At 40.1% G+C, this 18,942-nt stretch overlaps 2 protein-coding genes across 7 annotated transcripts in view; both read right to left on the reverse strand.

Annotated features, from left to right (window-relative positions):
- LOC123777596 (zinc finger protein 177-like) overlaps window positions 1–18,942 on the reverse strand; it is a 41,663-nt gene that overhangs the window by 14,303 nt on the left and 8,418 nt on the right. For 2 of the 6 annotated variants that reach the window (XM_087867299.1, XM_087867295.1), the window contains exons 1-4: window positions 18,348–18,655; window positions 13,296–13,519; window positions 12,760–12,848; window positions 11,981–12,160 (exon numbers count right to left, since the gene is read on the reverse strand). The gene's annotated coding sequence lies outside the window, so the exon portion shown is untranslated. Of the gene's footprint in view, window positions 1–10,556; window positions 10,639–11,975; window positions 12,161–12,759; window positions 12,849–13,295; window positions 13,520–18,347; window positions 18,656–18,942 lie in introns of those variants that run through there. The other 4 variants (XM_087867296.1, XM_045774359.2, XM_087867298.1 and 1 more) reach the window with 4 other exon arrangements.
- On the reverse strand, window positions 1,107–18,670 carry LOC123777603 (uncharacterized). Its single transcript, XM_087867737.1, is given in 7 exon segments — window positions 1,107–8,946; window positions 8,948–9,095; window positions 9,098–9,226; window positions 9,229–9,354; window positions 10,557–10,638; window positions 10,727–10,739; window positions 18,348–18,670. Coding segments are annotated over 7 exon segments (1,074 nt in total). The 3' UTR covers window positions 1,107–8,693.

The following is an 18,942-nucleotide window of genomic DNA, read 5'->3' on the forward strand; positions in this document are numbered from 1 at the left end:
AGAGAGATTTCAAGGAGGCTAGGGTCTTTACCACATAATGAGCACAGCCTTACTGCTAGCTTAACTGTGAGGATGTTTACACACTTTTATTGACCAAGGACTGTTGGCTTTGCTCTGGACACAAAGCATGACATTTTGAGAAAGAAGTAAAACGTCCACTAGCCCTCCTAAGCTCCACTGTACACACATACACACACACACACACACACACACACCTTGGGCAACAACTGCCCTGGCCATCTTTGTTCATGCACTGCACTGGAAGCCCAGAGCCTCTTGTTCCTACAGAAAATGATAGAGCTGCACATGCAGATGCACAGTCAGGCTGCTTGTTCATAGAAATACAGCCTAGAAAAGAGTTCACTAATGAAATTTGATTCCATTGTTTAACAATTTTGGGGGGGCTGGGGGAAAAAGGAAATTCCAGAGTCAAATGGTCCAGAAACTTAGTGGAATGTCTCTTCTCACAACCAGCTCTGCTCCTTGCTGTCAGTGAACCCTGGGCCCTCACCTCAGAGCTCTTCTACTCAGAGGACTACCAAGGGCCAATCCTACCTCCCATGGCTGCAAACATTTGGGGAGGGGAGTGGGTATGGGGTGGGACACTAATTTTTATATCAAAGATAAACAGAAGGAACCCACATAGATGCCTTCAAGGTGTCAAGCAGAACCTGGGGACACGAATGGGGCTGGCATAAAACTACTGCACCAGATATGAATTTCCATTTGGATGAATCTCGTTTGAGACCTAATGACACAGGTTTCTCTTACTGGGGCCCCTATGGGCTTTGACAGTCCAGTCAGATTTGGGGTAAGTAGGGTAGAAATGCTAGAGATTTCCTCACAAGCATTTACAAAAAGCCAAGTTAAGATAACTGCATTTATTCTAGCCACCACTGGCTCATACAAATACAGTAACACTTTGTGATGCATTTGCCTAAAATCCTTGCACTCTTAAAGCAAAAGGACCTCAAACTGAGAACAGGTTTCAATCTCAATGGGTAACTCTTCTTCCATTAGAAATCTTTGCATTTGTATTTCTGGTTTGTGTATTATTGACCAGACTTTCAGATTAAAAAAAAAGAGACTACTTCAGGACTAGAAAAAAAAAAAAAAAAAGTCCCTCTCACTATTTATACCAAGATCAAAACCTGGCAAAATTGTACCACATATGGGTTAGGAGCAGAGACATCTATCTTTTCCTTCCTTCCCTCCTTTCTTTCTGTTAAGAGCAGAGACATCTTTTTTTTTTTTTTTTTAAGATTTTATTTATTTGACAGAGAGAGACAGCAGAGAGGGAACACAAGCAAGGGAAGGAGTGTGAGAGGGAGAAGCAGGCTTCCCGCAGAGCAGGGAGCCCAATCTGGGATCATGACCTGAGCCAAAGGCAGACGCTTAACGGCTGAGCCACCCAGGTGCCCCAAGAGCAGAGACATCTTTCAATAAAAATTCCCAGAAACTAAATCTGGGGGATTTCAGGCTTCCAAAATTAAAATCTCCAGCTTCATTAAATACTCATGTATCCTTTTAACAAATTATCTACCTGCCCTTGGCAAATGCTTTTTTTTTACAACAGACAAATGAAGATTTATTTCCTCTTATTTTGATGACAACAAATTTTTCATTTTCTTGAAATTCCTGAAAACCAACACATAACTGTGATAACCTGAAATTAAATCATTTGTACTGTTACAGGTGCCAAAACAGTGGAGAAAAATAAACATCCCTTCTATTTGTGGCTCTGAATTTGAAGAATGATTACTAAAAAGCAAAATGAGAAGCAAAAAGGTCAGTCTTGTTCTGATATGATTTTACTGTGATTTAGTAGGTCTCTGGTGCCAGCCATGGGGGTTTTCAGGTTCATTTTGGGATCTGCAGAGTAAGTGGATTAATAATAAAATCATGTGCTTAATTACTATCATGCCTATCTTCATTCTGTAATATTTAATGTTAACAAGACTGTACACGATATGCATATGCAATCAGATGGATGAAATTGCCTGTGTAATTTCTACAACAAGAGAGGGGAAAGAAACGGGAGGAGTAAAAATAAGGAGAAAAAAATTATTCATTAAAATTACTCGAAAAACTCACCGAAATTACTCAATCACAGCTGCAAAACCATGGGCCAGTCTTCACTCCTATCAAGGTCCAGCCTACGACTATCTACTACCACTTCTACCAAAATGTGTGTTTCACATTCTTTACAATTAGTAGTTGGCCACATTTTGAAAGCAAGGGCAGACTCGTTCTGCTGGCAGTTCTGGGTCAGCTGCAACATCAACAATGGGTTTCTGTATGGAGATATCTGTGTTCCAATTGAATTTTGAGTGCTCTGCTGATGGGAACACAGTAATTCCGAAAATGTGGCCACTTGTAATACGGAACACAGAGGAACAAAATTTGGCTGCTGTTAATTCTGGATGAGGCCAGAAAGCCTGGAGTCAGTGGCTAGGGTTCCTCTGTTAGCTCTAAGTAGAATAAGAACAGTGGCTCCCTCAGAGAGCTGTAATGAAGATGAAGTGACTCAGTCCATGGAAAGCTTTCAGGGCATAGAAATAAGTGCAAAAATAACTGGGAGCTCTCACCAGCCCTTGTGAGTCACGACTGTTAGCAAGTTTCCACTGACATTTGGTAACAAATCATTTGCCTTAATAATGATCTCATTTAGCAAATGGAAATGAGGCTTGGGAGGAGAGGCTAAGGGAAGTACCCAAACACACAGCTCAAAAGCAACAATGGCAGGACCCACACTCTACCAGTCAGGCTCTAATCTGAGCCCTTAACACCCAGGCTCTACTTGGGCAAAAAGCAAGCCAAATTCTGAAGCACATTAGGAGCCTGGAATTTTCCCAGTTAACTGTCTAGGCCACTGAAGAGACTAATCATAAAAAAGAGAAAGCCTGTTATGGTTATTATTGCTGTGTAACAAACCATCCCAAAGACAGTGATATATAACAGCAGTTCTCAAAATGTGGGTGCCAGACTGAGGGACCCCAAGACAGTTTCAGGCAGCCCGTGAGGTCAAAACTATTGTTGTAATAGTTCTATTATTTACCATTTCATCATGCTGACATTTTTATTGATGATATAAAAGGAATGGTGGATAAAAGTGTTGGCGCCTTGGCAGAAATCAAGGCAGTGGCATCAAGTGCCACAGTCACTGTCATTGTATTCTTCTTTACCATATACTCATGATAAATAAAAAATCCAGTTTTCCTTAAAAATGTCCTTGAGGCAACAGAAAAATCTGGAAAATGTATATATCTGCAACCATGATGTTGGCAGTTTCTCAACATTTACAAACTTTTCTGCTACTATCAACGGTTATATTAGTGTATGATGCTAGATAATAAAATAGGTCAACATTTGAAAAATATGCATAATGTAGTGACCTATTCCCTATACCAGTAACACATGATGGCACAAAATCATGTATGGGTAAAATATCCAAAGTGCAAGAAAAGTCAATGGATTTTAATATAACAGAATGGGAAGATTTCACTGATAGAACTTCATACTCCACAGTGCAACTAAATCTTTAAGAAATTACCATTAGTTGAATTTTGGCAAAGTATCAAAGAGCCAGAATTATCTGAAAATACTTTACTTTTCCAACTATGTATCTCACTGAAGCCAAATTTTCTATATATAGTTCATCTAAAATAACTTACAGCAAAAAAATTGAATGCAGAAGCATGTATGAGACTCCAGCTATCATCAACTAAGCTAGACAAAATGATTTATAAAGTCTTTTTGTAAAGCTTGTCATTCATCTGGTAAGGAAAAATACTTAGTGACACCTGTTAAAGACGGTGAGGCAGACTTTTTTCAGCCATTGAGATAGGTACAGGGACCACTGCAACAAGACTTTACAGTGGGAGAGAGAATGGGCTCAAGTTCAGGTATAGCAAGGTAAGTGGGAACCTATAGCCAAGGACCAGGATAGGGGTCAGTGGATGGAAAACTACTAAGAGGAAATAAGAGGGGTTAGGGATTCTGGCTGAAGTGACCTAACAGAATCTTTGCTGAAGACAGGCCAGGGTGATTAGAAATCACTGAAGGATGGTGGAGGATGAGGGAACTCTCGCTAAACTGACTTATAGCAGGGTTCTTGCTAGAACTGGATTTTTTTTTTTTTTTTTTTTTTTTTAGAACTGGATTTTATAAGGAAGTGCACAGATGGACCCTGGAAAAGGTTCAGGAACTTACTAAAGCTTGGTCAAGAAGAGACTCTCACTTCTCATGCTTTTTTGTTTTCATTTTGGAAAACAGTTATTTTTCATAAACATGTACATTATGAAATGAATTATAAATATTTGAAACACCTGTCTTAACTTCTAGTACATCAAATACTCATACAGTGTCCATAAAATAAAGCATTTTGGATGCTCAATTTTAGAGTATACAGGAGTCCTGAGGTCACAAAGTTTGAAAACTGCTGGTGTGGACCCACCACCATTTTATGATTTTCACATATCACGAGTCAGGAATTTGGACAAGACACAAAGGGAATGAATAGACTGTCTCTCCCCTACAAAGACCAGGGCCTTACCTGGGAAGACTCACACAGCTCAAGGTGACTCCAAAAAAAAAAAAAGCCTAGAGTCATTTGAAAACTCACACATGCATCTGGTTGCCTTCCTTGAACTAGCTAGAGGGCTGAGAACAGCTGGTCACTGCTGAGAGGAGCATCTCCATGCAGCCCCTCCATGTCACAGTGTAACTGCTTGTTTCCAAGGGAAGTATATCTGCTGGGAGTATCCCAACAGAGAAAGATGCCAAGATAAGCAGGAGGGACTAGCATGGCCTCTTATGGCCTAGACTGGGAAATCACATGGCATCATATGTTGTATTCCTCCAGCAAAAGGTTAAAAGTATGCCCAGATTCAAGGGAAGGGAACAGTGTCAAAGAATTTGGGGGCCATATTTTAAAATCATCAGTCTGCCACAAATTATTTACGTACCTTCCACATACACAAATAGTCACCGCCTATTAAAAACCATGCCAAAATCTTAGGCCCATAGTATCAGACTCAAGCTCTACATCCAGAATCTTGACATCTAAATCAGGTCCAATCTGACAAAAACTGCTTGGGTTTGGTTTGAGTATGATACTCTTGATTTGAAGATTTGTGAAGTAAAGAGACAAGTTAATTACTCCCCACACATACACTCTCTCTCTCTATATATATATATAGTTGTGAGAGGAGGAAAGGATAATCAGAGTAGACATTCATATTAAGAAAGGGGTGGGGGCTGGCTGGCTGGCTCAGTCGCACACTGGGTGTAGAGATTACTAAAAAAAATAAATAACCTTTAAAAAAATAAAATGCTGGCTGCTTATCATTAAAAAAGGAAGGAATGAATCATGGAACACTACATCAAAAACTAATGAAGTACCGTATGGTGACTAACATAAAAAAAGGGGGGGGGGGGGAAGGAAGGAAGGAGTGAGAGTAATGGGAGGCCTACTGCAGCCAATGATCCATAGCAATTCTGAAAAACAGGAACATCTTGTCTATTCCTTTCTTAAGGAGCATCACAGGAATGATTCTCTGTGGAGTTCTGCTACCTGAATCATACCTGCTTTCCCACAGGACCGTATTTTTAATGGAGTAGTTTTACAGACCTATTTCATCTTGCTCCCTGCCCACAGTTTGGGGATTCAAAGGTTTCTATTCACTTTAAGACCTTACTTTCCCCCAACAGTTTTAGGCTCACAATGGAACTGAGCAAAATACCCATATACCCCTGCCCCCACATATGGGTAACCTCCACCATTACTAACATTTCACACCAGAGTGGTAAATTTGTTACAACTGATGAACCAACACTGACACATCATCATCACCCATAGTCCCTTAGGATTCACTTTTTGTGTTGTGCGTTCTAAGGTCTGGACAAATACAGAATGACATATTCACCATTATAGTATCATACAATGTATTTCACTGCCTTCAAAATCCCTTGTGCTTTGCCTATTCATACCCCAAGCTGCCCCTCCCCCAACCCAACCACCACTGATCTCCACAGTTCTGCCTTTTCCAGGATGTCATACAGTTGGAATCATACAGTATGTAACCCTTCCAGATGGGCTTCTTTCATTTAGTATTATGCATTTAAGGTGCTTCCAGGTCTTTTCAAGGCCTGATAGCTCATTCCTTTTTAGTGTTGGATATTCCACTGTCTGGATGCACCAGTTTATGTATTCATTTACCTACCGAAGACATTCATTCACTGAAGTTTTGGCAATTAGGAATAAAACTGCTATAAACATTCATGTGCAAACAACGAAAAACCCCAGAAACACCATGCATGTGTTGGTTTTTGAAGGAACGTAAGTTTTCAACTTCTTTGGGTAAGTACCAAGGACCCTGGATACTGGATCATTTGGTAAGAGTATGTTTAGTTTTACAAGAAACCACCAAACTATTCCAAAGCAGCTGTACAATTTTGTTTTCCCACCAGCAAAGAGGCATTTGGTGCTGTTAGTGTTCCAGATTTTGGCCATTCTCATAGATGTGTGGTAGTATCTCACTTTAATTTGTATTTTTCTGATGACACGATGTGAAGCATCTTTTCATAAATGCTTATTTGCCATCTGTACATCTTCTGTGGAGAAGTGTCTGTGAAGGTCTTTGGCCCATTTTTGATAGGCTATTTCTTACTGTTGAGTTTTAAGAGTTCCTTGTATATTTTGGATAATGGTCCTTTATCCAAATGTGTCTTCTGCAAATATTTTCTCCCAACCTGTGCTTGTCTTCTCACTCTCTTGACAAGGTCTTTCACAGAGCATAAGTTTTTAATTTTAATGAAGTCCAGTTTATCAATTATTTCTTTTATGGATCAAGACTTCAGTTTTATATTTAAAAAGGTACTGCTACATCCAAGGACATTTAGGTTTTCTCCTATGTTATCTTCTAGGAGTTTATAGTTTATTTTCCACTTATGTTTACAATGCATTTTGAGTTAATTTTTGTGAAGAGTGTTCAGTGTCTAGATTCATTCTTTTGCATGTGCATGTCTAATTGTTCTAGCATCATTTGTTGGAAAGAATTACCTTTACTCCATTCCACTGCCTTTGCTCTCTGTCAAAGATCAGTTGACTACTTTTGTGGGCCTATTTCTCAGCTCTCTGTTCTGTTCCATCAATTTGTCTATTCTCTTACCAACACCAGCTGTCTTAATGTAGCTTTATATTAAGTCTTGAAGCCAGGTAGTTTCAGTCCTCCAACTTTGCTCTTCTCCTTCAATATTGTGTTGTCTATTCTGGGTCTTTCTCATCTCCATAAAAACATTAGAATCAGTTTGTCAATATCCACAAAAAAAGTTGCTGGAATTTTGATTGGACTGAATCTATTAGTCAGGTTGGGAAGAACTAACATCTTGACTATACACAGTCTATCCATGAACATTAAATCTCTCCATTTATTTAGTTCTTTGACTTCATTCATCAGAGTTTTAAGTTTTCCCATATAGACTTCGCACATTTTTTGTTGTGCTAATATAAATAGTATTGTGTTTGCAATTTCAAATTCTATTTGTTCATTGCTAGTGTATAGGAAAACAATTGATGATTTCATGGATGTGTGTATGCATCAAAACTTAAGTCATACACTTAAGATATGTACAGCTTATTGCATGGCAATGATACCTCAATAAACCTGTTCATTAAGAAAACCAAATGTAATAACAAACTAAAGACTCTAACAAGAAAAAAGATATTTGAACATACATTTCGCCAAAGATAAATGGATGACAAGTATGTGAAAAGATGTTCAACATCACTGGTCTTTAAAACTGTGGGTCTATTTTGAGAAAAGATACACACACAGGGACAACTCATTTAAATAAAAATGGTTTTCTTTTCCAGTATCAATTTTTTTGTATGCAGTAAGTGAAGATTTGCACTCTAAAACTCCCAAAGTTTTACACTTTTAGGTCAGAACTCTTGTAACAAAACAAAACAAACAAAAAACCTTTTGTAACAAAGGTTTTTTATTTAAAAAACCCTTTTAGAACTTTAATTTTTATAAAAAATATATGTAAGGTATTTACTGAAAGCACCACTTTTACATTCACACAGAATCTCTCCAATGTGACTTACATGTAACATAAATTAACATAGTCTTTTCCACATTCCCTACAATTATAATTTACAGTTCCTCTCCAGTGTAAATTATGTTTCCTAATAACAAAGAATAATCAAAGGCTTTCCTATATCCCTTTCACTCATGGGATCTTTACTAATGTATGCTTTCATATTCTCCCAAAGTGGGGGATAAAAATTTAAAAAAAAATCCTACACTTTTTAGATTTATAAGATTTTTCATACCTGTGAAATCACAGCTGAATAGTAAAGTATAAGGCAGAGCTAAAGGCTCCCTACATTCCTCACTAATAAGGTTACCTTCACTATGAATTTTGTATGTGTTTTCTAAGTATTAAAAGCTTTCCCATATTCTTTGCAAGCATAAGCTTCTCTCAAGTGTGAAATCTTTTACATTAAGTCATGAAGAAGTAGTAAACGTTTTCCCACATTCCTCATCTATATATGGCTTTTCCCCACTGTTGAGTTCTTAAATGCTGAATAAGATATGTGGACTAAGGGACACCTGGGTGGCTCAGTCGGTGAAGCGTCTGCCTTCGGCTCAAGTCACGATCCCAGGGTCCTGGGATCGAGACCCACATCAGACTCCTTGCTCAGCAGGGAGCTTGCATCTCCCTCTGCCTGCTGCTCCCCCTGCTTGTGCTCTAACAAATAATAAATAAAATCTTAAAAAAGAAAAAAGGTACGTGGACTGAGTGAAGGCTTTCCCACAGTCCTTACATTCAAAAGGTCATCCACCAGTGTGAGTTCTCATGTCTACCATAAGGCCTGATGAAATAGTGAAGGCTCCCCCACACTTTTTACATTCACATGGCTTCTCTCCAGTATGTGTTATGTTGACTAAAGTACGAGGAATATCTAAATGATTTCCCACATTCCTTACATTCAAAAGGTCTTTCTATACTGTGAATTCTTAAATGTTGAATAAGAAATGAAGATCAAATAAAGGCTTTCCCACACTGATTACAATTATAGTTCACTCAAGGTGAGTTTGCATGTGACTTTTAAAGCGAGATGAGTTACTAAAGGCTTTCCCACATTCCTTACATTCATAATGCTTCTTGCCAGTGTGAGTTCTTATACGTACAGTAAGGTGTGAGGAACTAACAAAGCTTTTCCATATTCCTTACATTCATAAGGCTTCTTGCCAGTGTGAGTTCTTTTGTGTTTTATAAGATCTGAAAAATCAGTGAAGGTTTTCTGACATTTACTACACTCATATGGTTTTTCTCCAGTGTGGACTCACATGTGAATATTAAGTTTTGGGAAACGAGTAAACTCTTTACTACACTCCTTGCAAACACAGTGTTTCTCTCTCATATGAAACTGTGTATACAATTTAGCAAGATTTGGGGAACAAGGAAAGGCTTTCTCAAATTTCTTACATTCCATAGGCATCAGTTCACTTTGAGTTCTTAAATGATGAATAAGACAGGAAGATCAAATAAAGGTTTCCCCACATTCTTTAGATTTGTAGGACTCGTTTCTATTGTTCATTTGCGTATGTACAAAAAGGTTTGTAGAATGAGAAAAAGCTTTCCTACATTCCTTAAAGGTATGTGGCCTTTCTCCACTATGAATTCTTATACATTCTCTAAGGTGTAAGGAAGAAGGAATGCCTTTCCCACAGTCAGTGCATTTATAGGGTTTCTTTTAAGTTTTCTCACGAACAGGATGTAGATTTTGGCTGGAAACTGTTTCACACTGATTACATTTAGGAGGCTTTTCTCCATTATGGGTTTTGTTGTGTAGATTAAGGGCAGAGCTCTTTGTGAAGGCTTTTACACACTGGTTGCACTCATGAGTTTTGTTTCTAATGTGCTTAATCTGTAAATCCTAAAGCAGGAGTGTTCACTCAAGGCTTCTTCCCAATTGTTAAAATTAGACAATTCCTCTCCAATATGGCTTCTCTCCTGTTGATGAAGAGATCAGTGTCGACTTATAAAAGTTTTCCAGCTTTACTACATTCAGAGAGCCTCCACTCTGCCTTAAATTCTGTTATACTACACAGGAAACAAATCAGTATAACTGAAGTTTTTTGTTTTCTTCCATTTTCACCACATGCAATGCATGGTTCCAGACCTGAGTGCTTTCAAGCAGAATGAAGCGACCATTCTGCTAAAAAGTTCTGTTGTAGTCTTTACTTTCACAGGGATTCTTATAGCGTTTAGCTGGTAATTGCTTGAGATGAAATTACTTATCCAAAACTTTATCTGAGTTATATATATGGAAATACTGAGTGAACACTGTGTGACTATATCTCAGGGAGTATTTAAGGGGTTTGTCAAATTCATAATGCTCAGACTCTGATCACAGTTTTGTTTGGGATGAGTAACACTAGCCCCAAAAGTCTGTTATGGTTATCATGCTGCTTTTCTATCTTATGGAATTTCCAATCTTCCACTGGTGTGGAAGGCAAGGAATTACACACTGTGAATCTTACCATTTCTACCACACTGGGTGTTTTCCCCTGCAAAATATTCTGCTGAGGTGCTGACTTTTGGTATTAAGACAAATCTCCCAATCTGAAATAAGATTAAAAAAAACATTAAGGTCTTGGAGAAATAAATGATGGAAGGAAAGTGTTAAAAATAAAGGCCAATGTCTACTTACTTTCAAAGACTGCCTTAAAATATAAAATAAGAAGAAATTAATATACAGAGATTGAGAAATCTGACTATCTTAAGAGTTTGGCAACGATAAGGTGCTGGTCAAATTGGTAGTGATTTCCTAAGAAATGATTCTATAAATGTTGAGACTGATGGTGAACAGAAAGCAGCATGACCAGGAAAAGCAAGATGAAAGGAAATGAATAAAGAGCTACATGCAAAATTTAAAGAAGAAATAGATCGTACTGTCAGGCCAAACGGAAGTTTCAGAAAAGTGGATTAAAAGTTAAAGAGAAGTCTGGGGCGCCTGGGTGGCACAGCGGTTAAGCGTCTGCCTTCGGCTCAGGGCATGATCCCAGCGTTATGGGATCGAGCCCCACATCAGGCTCCTCCCCTATGAGCCTGCTTCTTTCTCTCCCACTCCCCGTTTGTGTTCCCTCTCTCACTGACTGTCTCTGTGTTAAATAAATAAATAAAATCTTAAAAAAAAAAAAAAGTTAACGAGAAGTCTAAAGTACCCAAGGAACCACAGAAACCGAAGACACCAGCATTCTCAGTAAAAATCCATCTTCAAAAGCTTCCTATTTAACACTTCCAAATAGACTGCAGCTCTCATGGATTCCCGCTGTTTTTCATAAAGAAATCACCTCTCTCTTTTCCCTTACTTTGCAGAAACCTTCCCACTATCCTCCACTCTCCTTTTTGTTCCACCTTAAAGATCAGACCTGGTCTGCACAGCTGGGACCTGGCTCTCAGAGAAAGAAGCCTGATACAAGAAAAACACTCAAGGGATGACAAAAAATTCCATAAATCAGGACCAAGATTCTGCTCTCCAAGGATACCAAATACTGTCAGGTATACTTGAGAAACAAAAAAATGTTTGTGACAACTTTATCAAACCAATAAACTTTGTTTTTCAGACCAATAAACTTTCAAATGAAACTAAAATGCAAACACATACTCTCATTGTTCACCAAAAGGCGTGCCAATCTTTCCCCTGAAATCCAGGCTCAAACTTGTATTTCGAAACATTTTTGAAGTCCTAAGCCTTTCAAACCATAGAGAAAATAAAACCAGACAACAAACACGTCTTCATTTTCAAGAGGAAGCCACTTCAAGATAAGATCTACAAGAACAGAAACAACATCTGCTCTTTTTTCCACTGCATTGCCATTAGTCAGCATAGAATCTAGAATACAGTCGTTTAAGAAAGATTTGTTCCAGAAAAAACTAAACGAAGACATGGCACCAACCTTACCTATTGCAGCCAGACTCTTGTAGTTCTCCAGCATCACATCTCTGCACAGCCTTCTCTGAGTTTGATCCAGTAAAGTCACTCCTCCTGGGTGAATTCCACAGCCACATCCTCAAAGGTCACTGGGTCCTTAACCATCACAAACATCCCAGCATCAGGAAACTGCATCTAAACCCGTGTTCACTGAAGAAAGAGAATGGGAGACCCAAAGCTTAGATAGCATTCCGTGTTCTCCCATCATCTCTCCCAGGGCTTGATGGTCCTCATGTCCATTCTCCTCTCTACCTGGACACATTCACTGGTGACCTCATCCAGTCATATAGCTTTAAGAGCACCTCTTTCACCCAATTGAATGTATCTCACCACAAGTACATCGTACACTTTTCTAGCCTTTTTCTTCTCTATTGACAGGACTTACCACAGTCTGAGCACATTACAGACACAATAAATGCTGGTGAATAAATGAATCATTCCTCCAGCGATAGCACAAATTGTGAGAAACACATGTCCCTCCCTCACAGTGCATCACAGCACACTGAGAGCACACAACCAGCATGGATGACGGTTGGACTGAATTAGTAAACACTGGGATAATAGTATCATTTCCCTATGTCATCTGTCAACCACATAAAAAAATCCCAAAACCTGAGGAAATTTAACTGGGAACTCAGTCCCTAGGCAGGCCCTATACACATAAGGAAACTCTGTCCCACTAAAAGAAAACATGCCTACCTGGTAGAAAGAAGCATGTACTTTTATAAAAGAAAAAATTTCCTACTTACCTGAGAATAATTTGTCAGACACCTGGTCATTGTCCTTTCCTCTTCTGACTTTTCCTCACAAAGACAGAAAAAATCTTGAGAAAGGTGACCTTGGGGAGAAGAAATAAAACCTGAGAACCCAGGCTGCCCAAGATTCCCACTCAGGCTAGAAGCTACTCCACACTAATTCTAAACTGACACACATGCTGTTGCCATAAAATACCAAGCAGCCTGCCTCATCTGAAATCAGAAGGGTTCTGAACTTTGGGAGGAAGAGTTTAATAATTCCATTTTATGGAAAAAGAAATTTGAAGTCCAGAGAGTTAAAGTTGTTGATTTCTTTGGCCAACAATAATGAATCTCATTATGTGATTAAACAGACTCTCTCCCAGAAAAATACCCATCCTCACCCCTTCTTCCCAAATCCCAGGATGTAGACATCAGAATGTTCTTATCTACTTAAGACCCCTCCTTGACAGCATAGAAACAGGACTGCTTAGACCCTGACCACAAGACAGGCTGTTCACAGGCCAGGTAAAACATCAACAAGGACTTACCAAAGAGAAAAGATCAAAGGCTGGCATCTCGGGGGTATGACAGTAAAATCTGCCTGAATTCTTCCTGTTCCCAAAGTCCTTCAAGACAGTGTCTGAATTTAGTGGAGACAGGTCAATCTCAATTACTCTTAATTAAGTAGTGGAGTCGTCTTGCCACATACCATCAGTTTTTAAGCAACAGGCACTACTCAGCTGTCATGAAGCATCATTCATTAGTCAGCTCTCTGTAGAAAATGAAGTTACACTATGTGAAAGCCATTAAAAATTGCAGAGTATACCACATGAAGATAAATAACAATTGTCATTTACTGAGAACCTATTATGTGCCAAAAGCAGTGGTAGCTCATATGATTACCAACATAGCTATTATTATTGTCATTCCACAACTGAGGCAACCTGCATTGAGAGAGCAGCAGTCACTGGCCCAAGATCACCAATTAGGAAGAGTCAGAGTCTGAATACAGGTTATTCTATCTCAAAAGCCTGAACTCCTGAGGATATCGTTATTTGCCAACATACCTGGACGATTATAAAATGGTGTACAAGAAATGATTAACTCAGCAGGTCTGGGTTGCTCAAATCCTGCACTTTCCTGAGAAAAGCTTGTCTTCAGACCTACTCTTGGTGGGGCTTGCGGGAGACAACCTGAGACCATGGAATACACTGCCTGATGTGTTTGTATGCCTGAAGCCTTGGGCCAGTTACCAGTTGGACCAGATAGTTTATGCTAACAATATAAATTATGGTGAACATCTGTTTTTAGATGCCTGAAGCTTTGGGCAACGTTCTAACAGTCTGGACTCAGGCTGGAGCTTAAGTGGCTGAAGTCAGTCATGCAGGTGGTGCGTGCCTCTGGGACTGACCAAAATAAAAACCTGGACACCAAAGCTCAGGGACTATAGACTGAATGTCTGCACCTCCCTGACTCTTCATACATTGAAACCTGATCCCCAATGTGGGAGATGGGGACTTTGAGAGGTAATTATGGGATTAGTGCCTTTATAAGAGACCCCAGCGAGCTACCTTGAACCTTCTGCCATGAGGTAACACAGTGAGAAGACTGCCTTCCATGAACAAGTAGGTCCTCACCTGACACCATATCTGCTGGCATTTTGATCTTGATTTTCCCAGCTTCCAGAACTGTGAGAAATTTCTGTTGTTTATAAGCCACCCAATCTATATTTCTGTTACAGCAGTCCAACTGAATAGTCGAATGTACCGGGTGAGCTTCCTTGGTTGGCAATATTTCACATGCGATGTTACACATTATTACTAGGAATATTAAACAATGCCCATTTGACTGCACTGGGAAAAGACACTTGGATGGTTGTGCCTGGTTTGTTCTGGAATTAATCCCATGTGTCTTATCCCTTTGATGATTCTGATCTGTATTCTATAAACTATAATGGTGGGTTTAACAGCACAAGTCTTGTGAGTCCTACTGCATTGCTGAGCATGAGGGTGGTCTTGAGGATGCCCGGCACAAACGGTTTATTTCAGACATCTTTGAGCTCCTCCAGTTGGCAAAACCACATAGGTCCAGTTGCCTTCCTTCAAGCCCTTATATCAGCTTATGTCTTTATTCATTATGCAAATATTTATGAAGTGTCCTTCCCTCTGCTACATAATATACTAGGCACTGAGGAGAGCACAGCAAACTAATAGAAAATGCCCCATACCTTAGATTTTACACATTCCAAAGGGCTAAGCAGTTACTAAACAATAAATCTGTATTCCAACAGTCGGTGTTAAATATGAACAGATAAGGAATATTATCTTCGGCCTTCCCCAATACTCATACACACACACACACCCCCCCCAGGATTTTTCTTAGCAAGCTCAGGACTAGCTCTGCGAAAGATAAAGACAGAATAGGAAAAAAAAAAAAAAAAAAATTTCAGGAGGCTCTTGAAAAACTAACATCTGACTTGCCTAAAAAGTGATATTCCACTTTTGATCCAAAGCACTAGAACAATTCCATGGTAAACACAGAATACATTTCAAATACTGCTCTACTTCAATGGCATATCAGCTCAGAAACACTCATGTAAGATATCTGACCAATCCCCTAAGTCTTACCATAGGGTATGTTGAGAGTAGGTGGAGTGCTAAATCAGACTCTGCCCAAAGTTTATCTGCTTTTTTCCCTAAAAAAACTCACCTCTTAGTTCTTTCTTCATTAAATTTGCCTTTTTAAAATTCCTTCCTTTCATATACACACGCACACACACGTATTTTTTAACTTATGCCTTATGTTCATTTTGTTGGTCCTTTCAAACACTTGGAAATTATAGTTAAGTTCATTTTTCAAACATTTTATTGAATTATACATTCAAACAAGTGTAGAATTACAAGCGTACATTATCATGAATTTCTCCACCCCGGAGCACTCATATGCCTCATCTAAATTACTCCTTTCTCCTCTCCGAACGGAAGCACTATCCTGACTTCTAACACTGTAATTTTGCCTGTTTTTGAACTTCATATAAAATCACATGATATGCATTAATGTGTCTAGCATCTTCCATTCAACATCAACATGCTTCTCACTCTCCCTCGGCCCCTCCTCCTTGCTTGTATTCTCTCTCTCAAATAAATAAGTCTTAAAAAAAAGAGTACAAAGTAAACTGGGGGTTTATTTTACACTTAAAGACTAATAGCGTTTAAAGACTAAAGGACTCATGTTGAAGGGACACAGGATTCAAAAGGACTACCCCTGGGCAAATTTGGGACCGTTTGAGTATCAAAATAATAGTGAGTGAAAGAAAAGTCCAAGAACATACTGTGATATTCCAAAAAGAAAAAAAAGTATAGAGGACAAGGGAGGTGGGGAAAGAAAGCTGCATAGTTAAAAAATAGAGAAGGAATGAGAATTGGGAAAAATATCATTTTGTAACTCCCCCCACCATGTAAAAAAAGATTGAAGCAAAGACTGACCAAGTGTTGTGAAACCCTTGGATGAAAGGCTGTTAGGAAAAAGATTTCCCTGTTGCCAAGTATCACCCAAGGATTACCTCAAAAAAAATATGTGACTATGAGAAGCGCACCTTGACTAAATGCTTCTCATTCCTAATAAACAATGGGACAACTTGCACTTACCTGCTTCCGGATGAGATACAATACAAAGTACACAGAAACGTTCAAGTGTCTAAATTTGCAGTCTAACTAGGCAGGCACTGGCTGGTTCTTTGGGTACTGTGAACATGACATGTGGCTAGTGTGACCAAGGGACTAGATTCTTAAATTTACTTTTAATTAACTAGAATTTACAAATAAAATTGATTCAGTTACTAAAAAAACTTTTCACTATGTTTGAACAATCTGGGTTTGGAGCTCTTTTTCCACAGTAAAACAGTTAAGAGAATCAAGAATTAAGTAACAGATCAAGAATTTCCAATGAAGGGGCGCCTGGGTGGCACAGCGGTTAAGCGTCTGCCTTTGGCTCAGGGCGTGATCCCGGCGTTATGGGATCGAGCCCCACATCAGGCTCCTCCGCTGAGAGTCTGCTTCTTCCTCTCCCACTCCCCCTGCTTGTGTTCCCTCTATCACTGGCTGTCTCTCTCTCTGTCAAATAAATAAATAAAATCTTAAAAAAAAAAAAAAAGAATTTCCAATGAAGGGGCGCCTGGGTGGCTCGGTCGTTAAGCATCTGCCTTTGGCTCAGGGCATGATCCCAGGGTTCTGGAATCGAGCCCTGCGTAGGGCTCCCTGCTCCGCTGGGAGCCTGCTTCTTCCCCTCCCACTCCCCCTGCTTGTGTTCCCTCTCTCGCTGGCTGTCTCTGTCAAATAAATAAATAAAATCTTATAAAAAAATTAAAAAAAATTTCCAATGAAAACTCAGCAATCACACTGAGATCCAGCATACACACCCGGTTCCAGCAACTTATTACAAAAGGAAAGAAATGTAAAATTTCTCATTAATAATTCTCTATTAACTACATTCATCATTAATTTCACTAATAAATTTAAACTGATAACCGGATAAGTTGAATTAAAGAAGACACACCAAAATTTCACAGGTTAAAATCTTTCTTATTTGGTTATTAAAAATTATTTTAAAAAATTACATCTGTACCTCACAATATATACGTATTAGGCCGTACTGCTCTAGACCCAAGTCTACTTTACAAGAGATAGACAAGTTAATTAAATGAAATCATAGGAAGGGACGCCTGGGTGGCTCAGTGGGTTAAGCGTCTGCCTCCCACTCAGGTCATGATCCCAGCGTCCTGGGATGGAGCCCCACATCAGACTCCTTGCTCAGGGGGGGAGCCTGCTTCTCCCTCAGCCTGCCGCTCCCCCTGCTTGTGCCTGCGCTGACAAAATAAAATAAAATAAAATAAAATCTTAAAAAAAAATGAAATCATAGGAAAACAGCATCATATTGAAATACCAATATTTCACAACAAAATTCTGAAACGTTCAAGAACCAAATGCAGGCAAAATATTTTAGGTAAAAGAGATCAGAGAGCTAAAACATAATGCAATATGCAAATTGTTAGGATCCTAGCTCCAAAAAAATCCCGACAGCTCTAATAGATACTTGAGGAAAACTGGAGAAATTTTACTTTCTTGGACCGACAGTGGAGTTCTGTTTTTAGCAGAAGATTGTCCTAATTCTTAGGAGATGCATGCTTACCATTAAGGGATGAAGTAAAATGTCCGCAATTTACCATTAGTTGGTTTATCATAACAATACATAGGACGAGAGACAAAATCTTAACAATTAGTGAACGTGGATTAAGGTTCCGCGGATGTTCGTTCTATTGCAGCTGCAGATTTTAAGGACGAATTTCCAGATGAACAGCCGAAAGAAAAACCCACCTGTCCAAATTCATTTTACTTAGGGTTAATTCCATTCCAGCTAACGGCCACCAGCCAGCCTCGTCCTTCCCCTCAAGAGACTCCTACACTCGAAGCTCCGGGCGTTGGCAGCGCTCTGCCGCGCTAGGTTTGGCACTTAGGCGAATTCATTCACTTCTGCATTTATTTGTCACACACACGTGCTCCCTAAGAACCTGCAAAGGTCCCTCTCTTCACCGGAGAACTTACCGAATTTCAATAACCGACACCCACAAGCGCACCGCGTGCCTGCCCGCAGGAAACAACCGCCAGGCTGCCGGGGCGGAGAACGCTGGAGCCGGAGTCACCGCGACCAGAAAAGCCCTGGCTTGCACGCCTCCCCCCGGGGCTACTGTCACCGCCCCGGGGACCCAGCCAGCCCAGCTCTCGGAGGAAGGGACCTTCAACCCCGCGCCTCCCCCTTGGGGTCCTTCCTTTCCGCGTTGGCCCTCCGAGGCCGTGCGCTCAGAAGGGAGGACTTTGCCTCGGACGCGGGAGTGGCGCGCTGCCAAGATGGCCGCCGCCCTGCGCATGCGCTTTTCCGGTCTCCGCGAACCGCGCAAGGGGCGGGGCCGCGCGGGAAGGGCGGGGCCGCGCGGGAAGGGCGGGGCCGCGCGAAGCCGCGCGGACACCTGTTCTGCCAACCGCTGGAGAAGGAGAGATGCAGTTTTCCTCCCGCGCGGACCAAGTGGGCCGCTGGGTCCGGAGTGGTCTATTTTCCTCCCCAGCCCGGTGCTCTTACACGTCTTAACTGATTAGCATTTGCTTTCAAATCTTGGTGCATACGTGAACGCATCATACTCTT

The sequence above is a fragment of the Ursus americanus genome, chromosome 14 (assembly GCF_024610735.1).
Source record: "Ursus americanus isolate L20-20 chromosome 14, mUrsAme1.1.p, whole genome shotgun sequence".
Taxonomy (NCBI): domain Eukaryota; kingdom Metazoa; phylum Chordata; class Mammalia; order Carnivora; family Ursidae; genus Ursus; species Ursus americanus.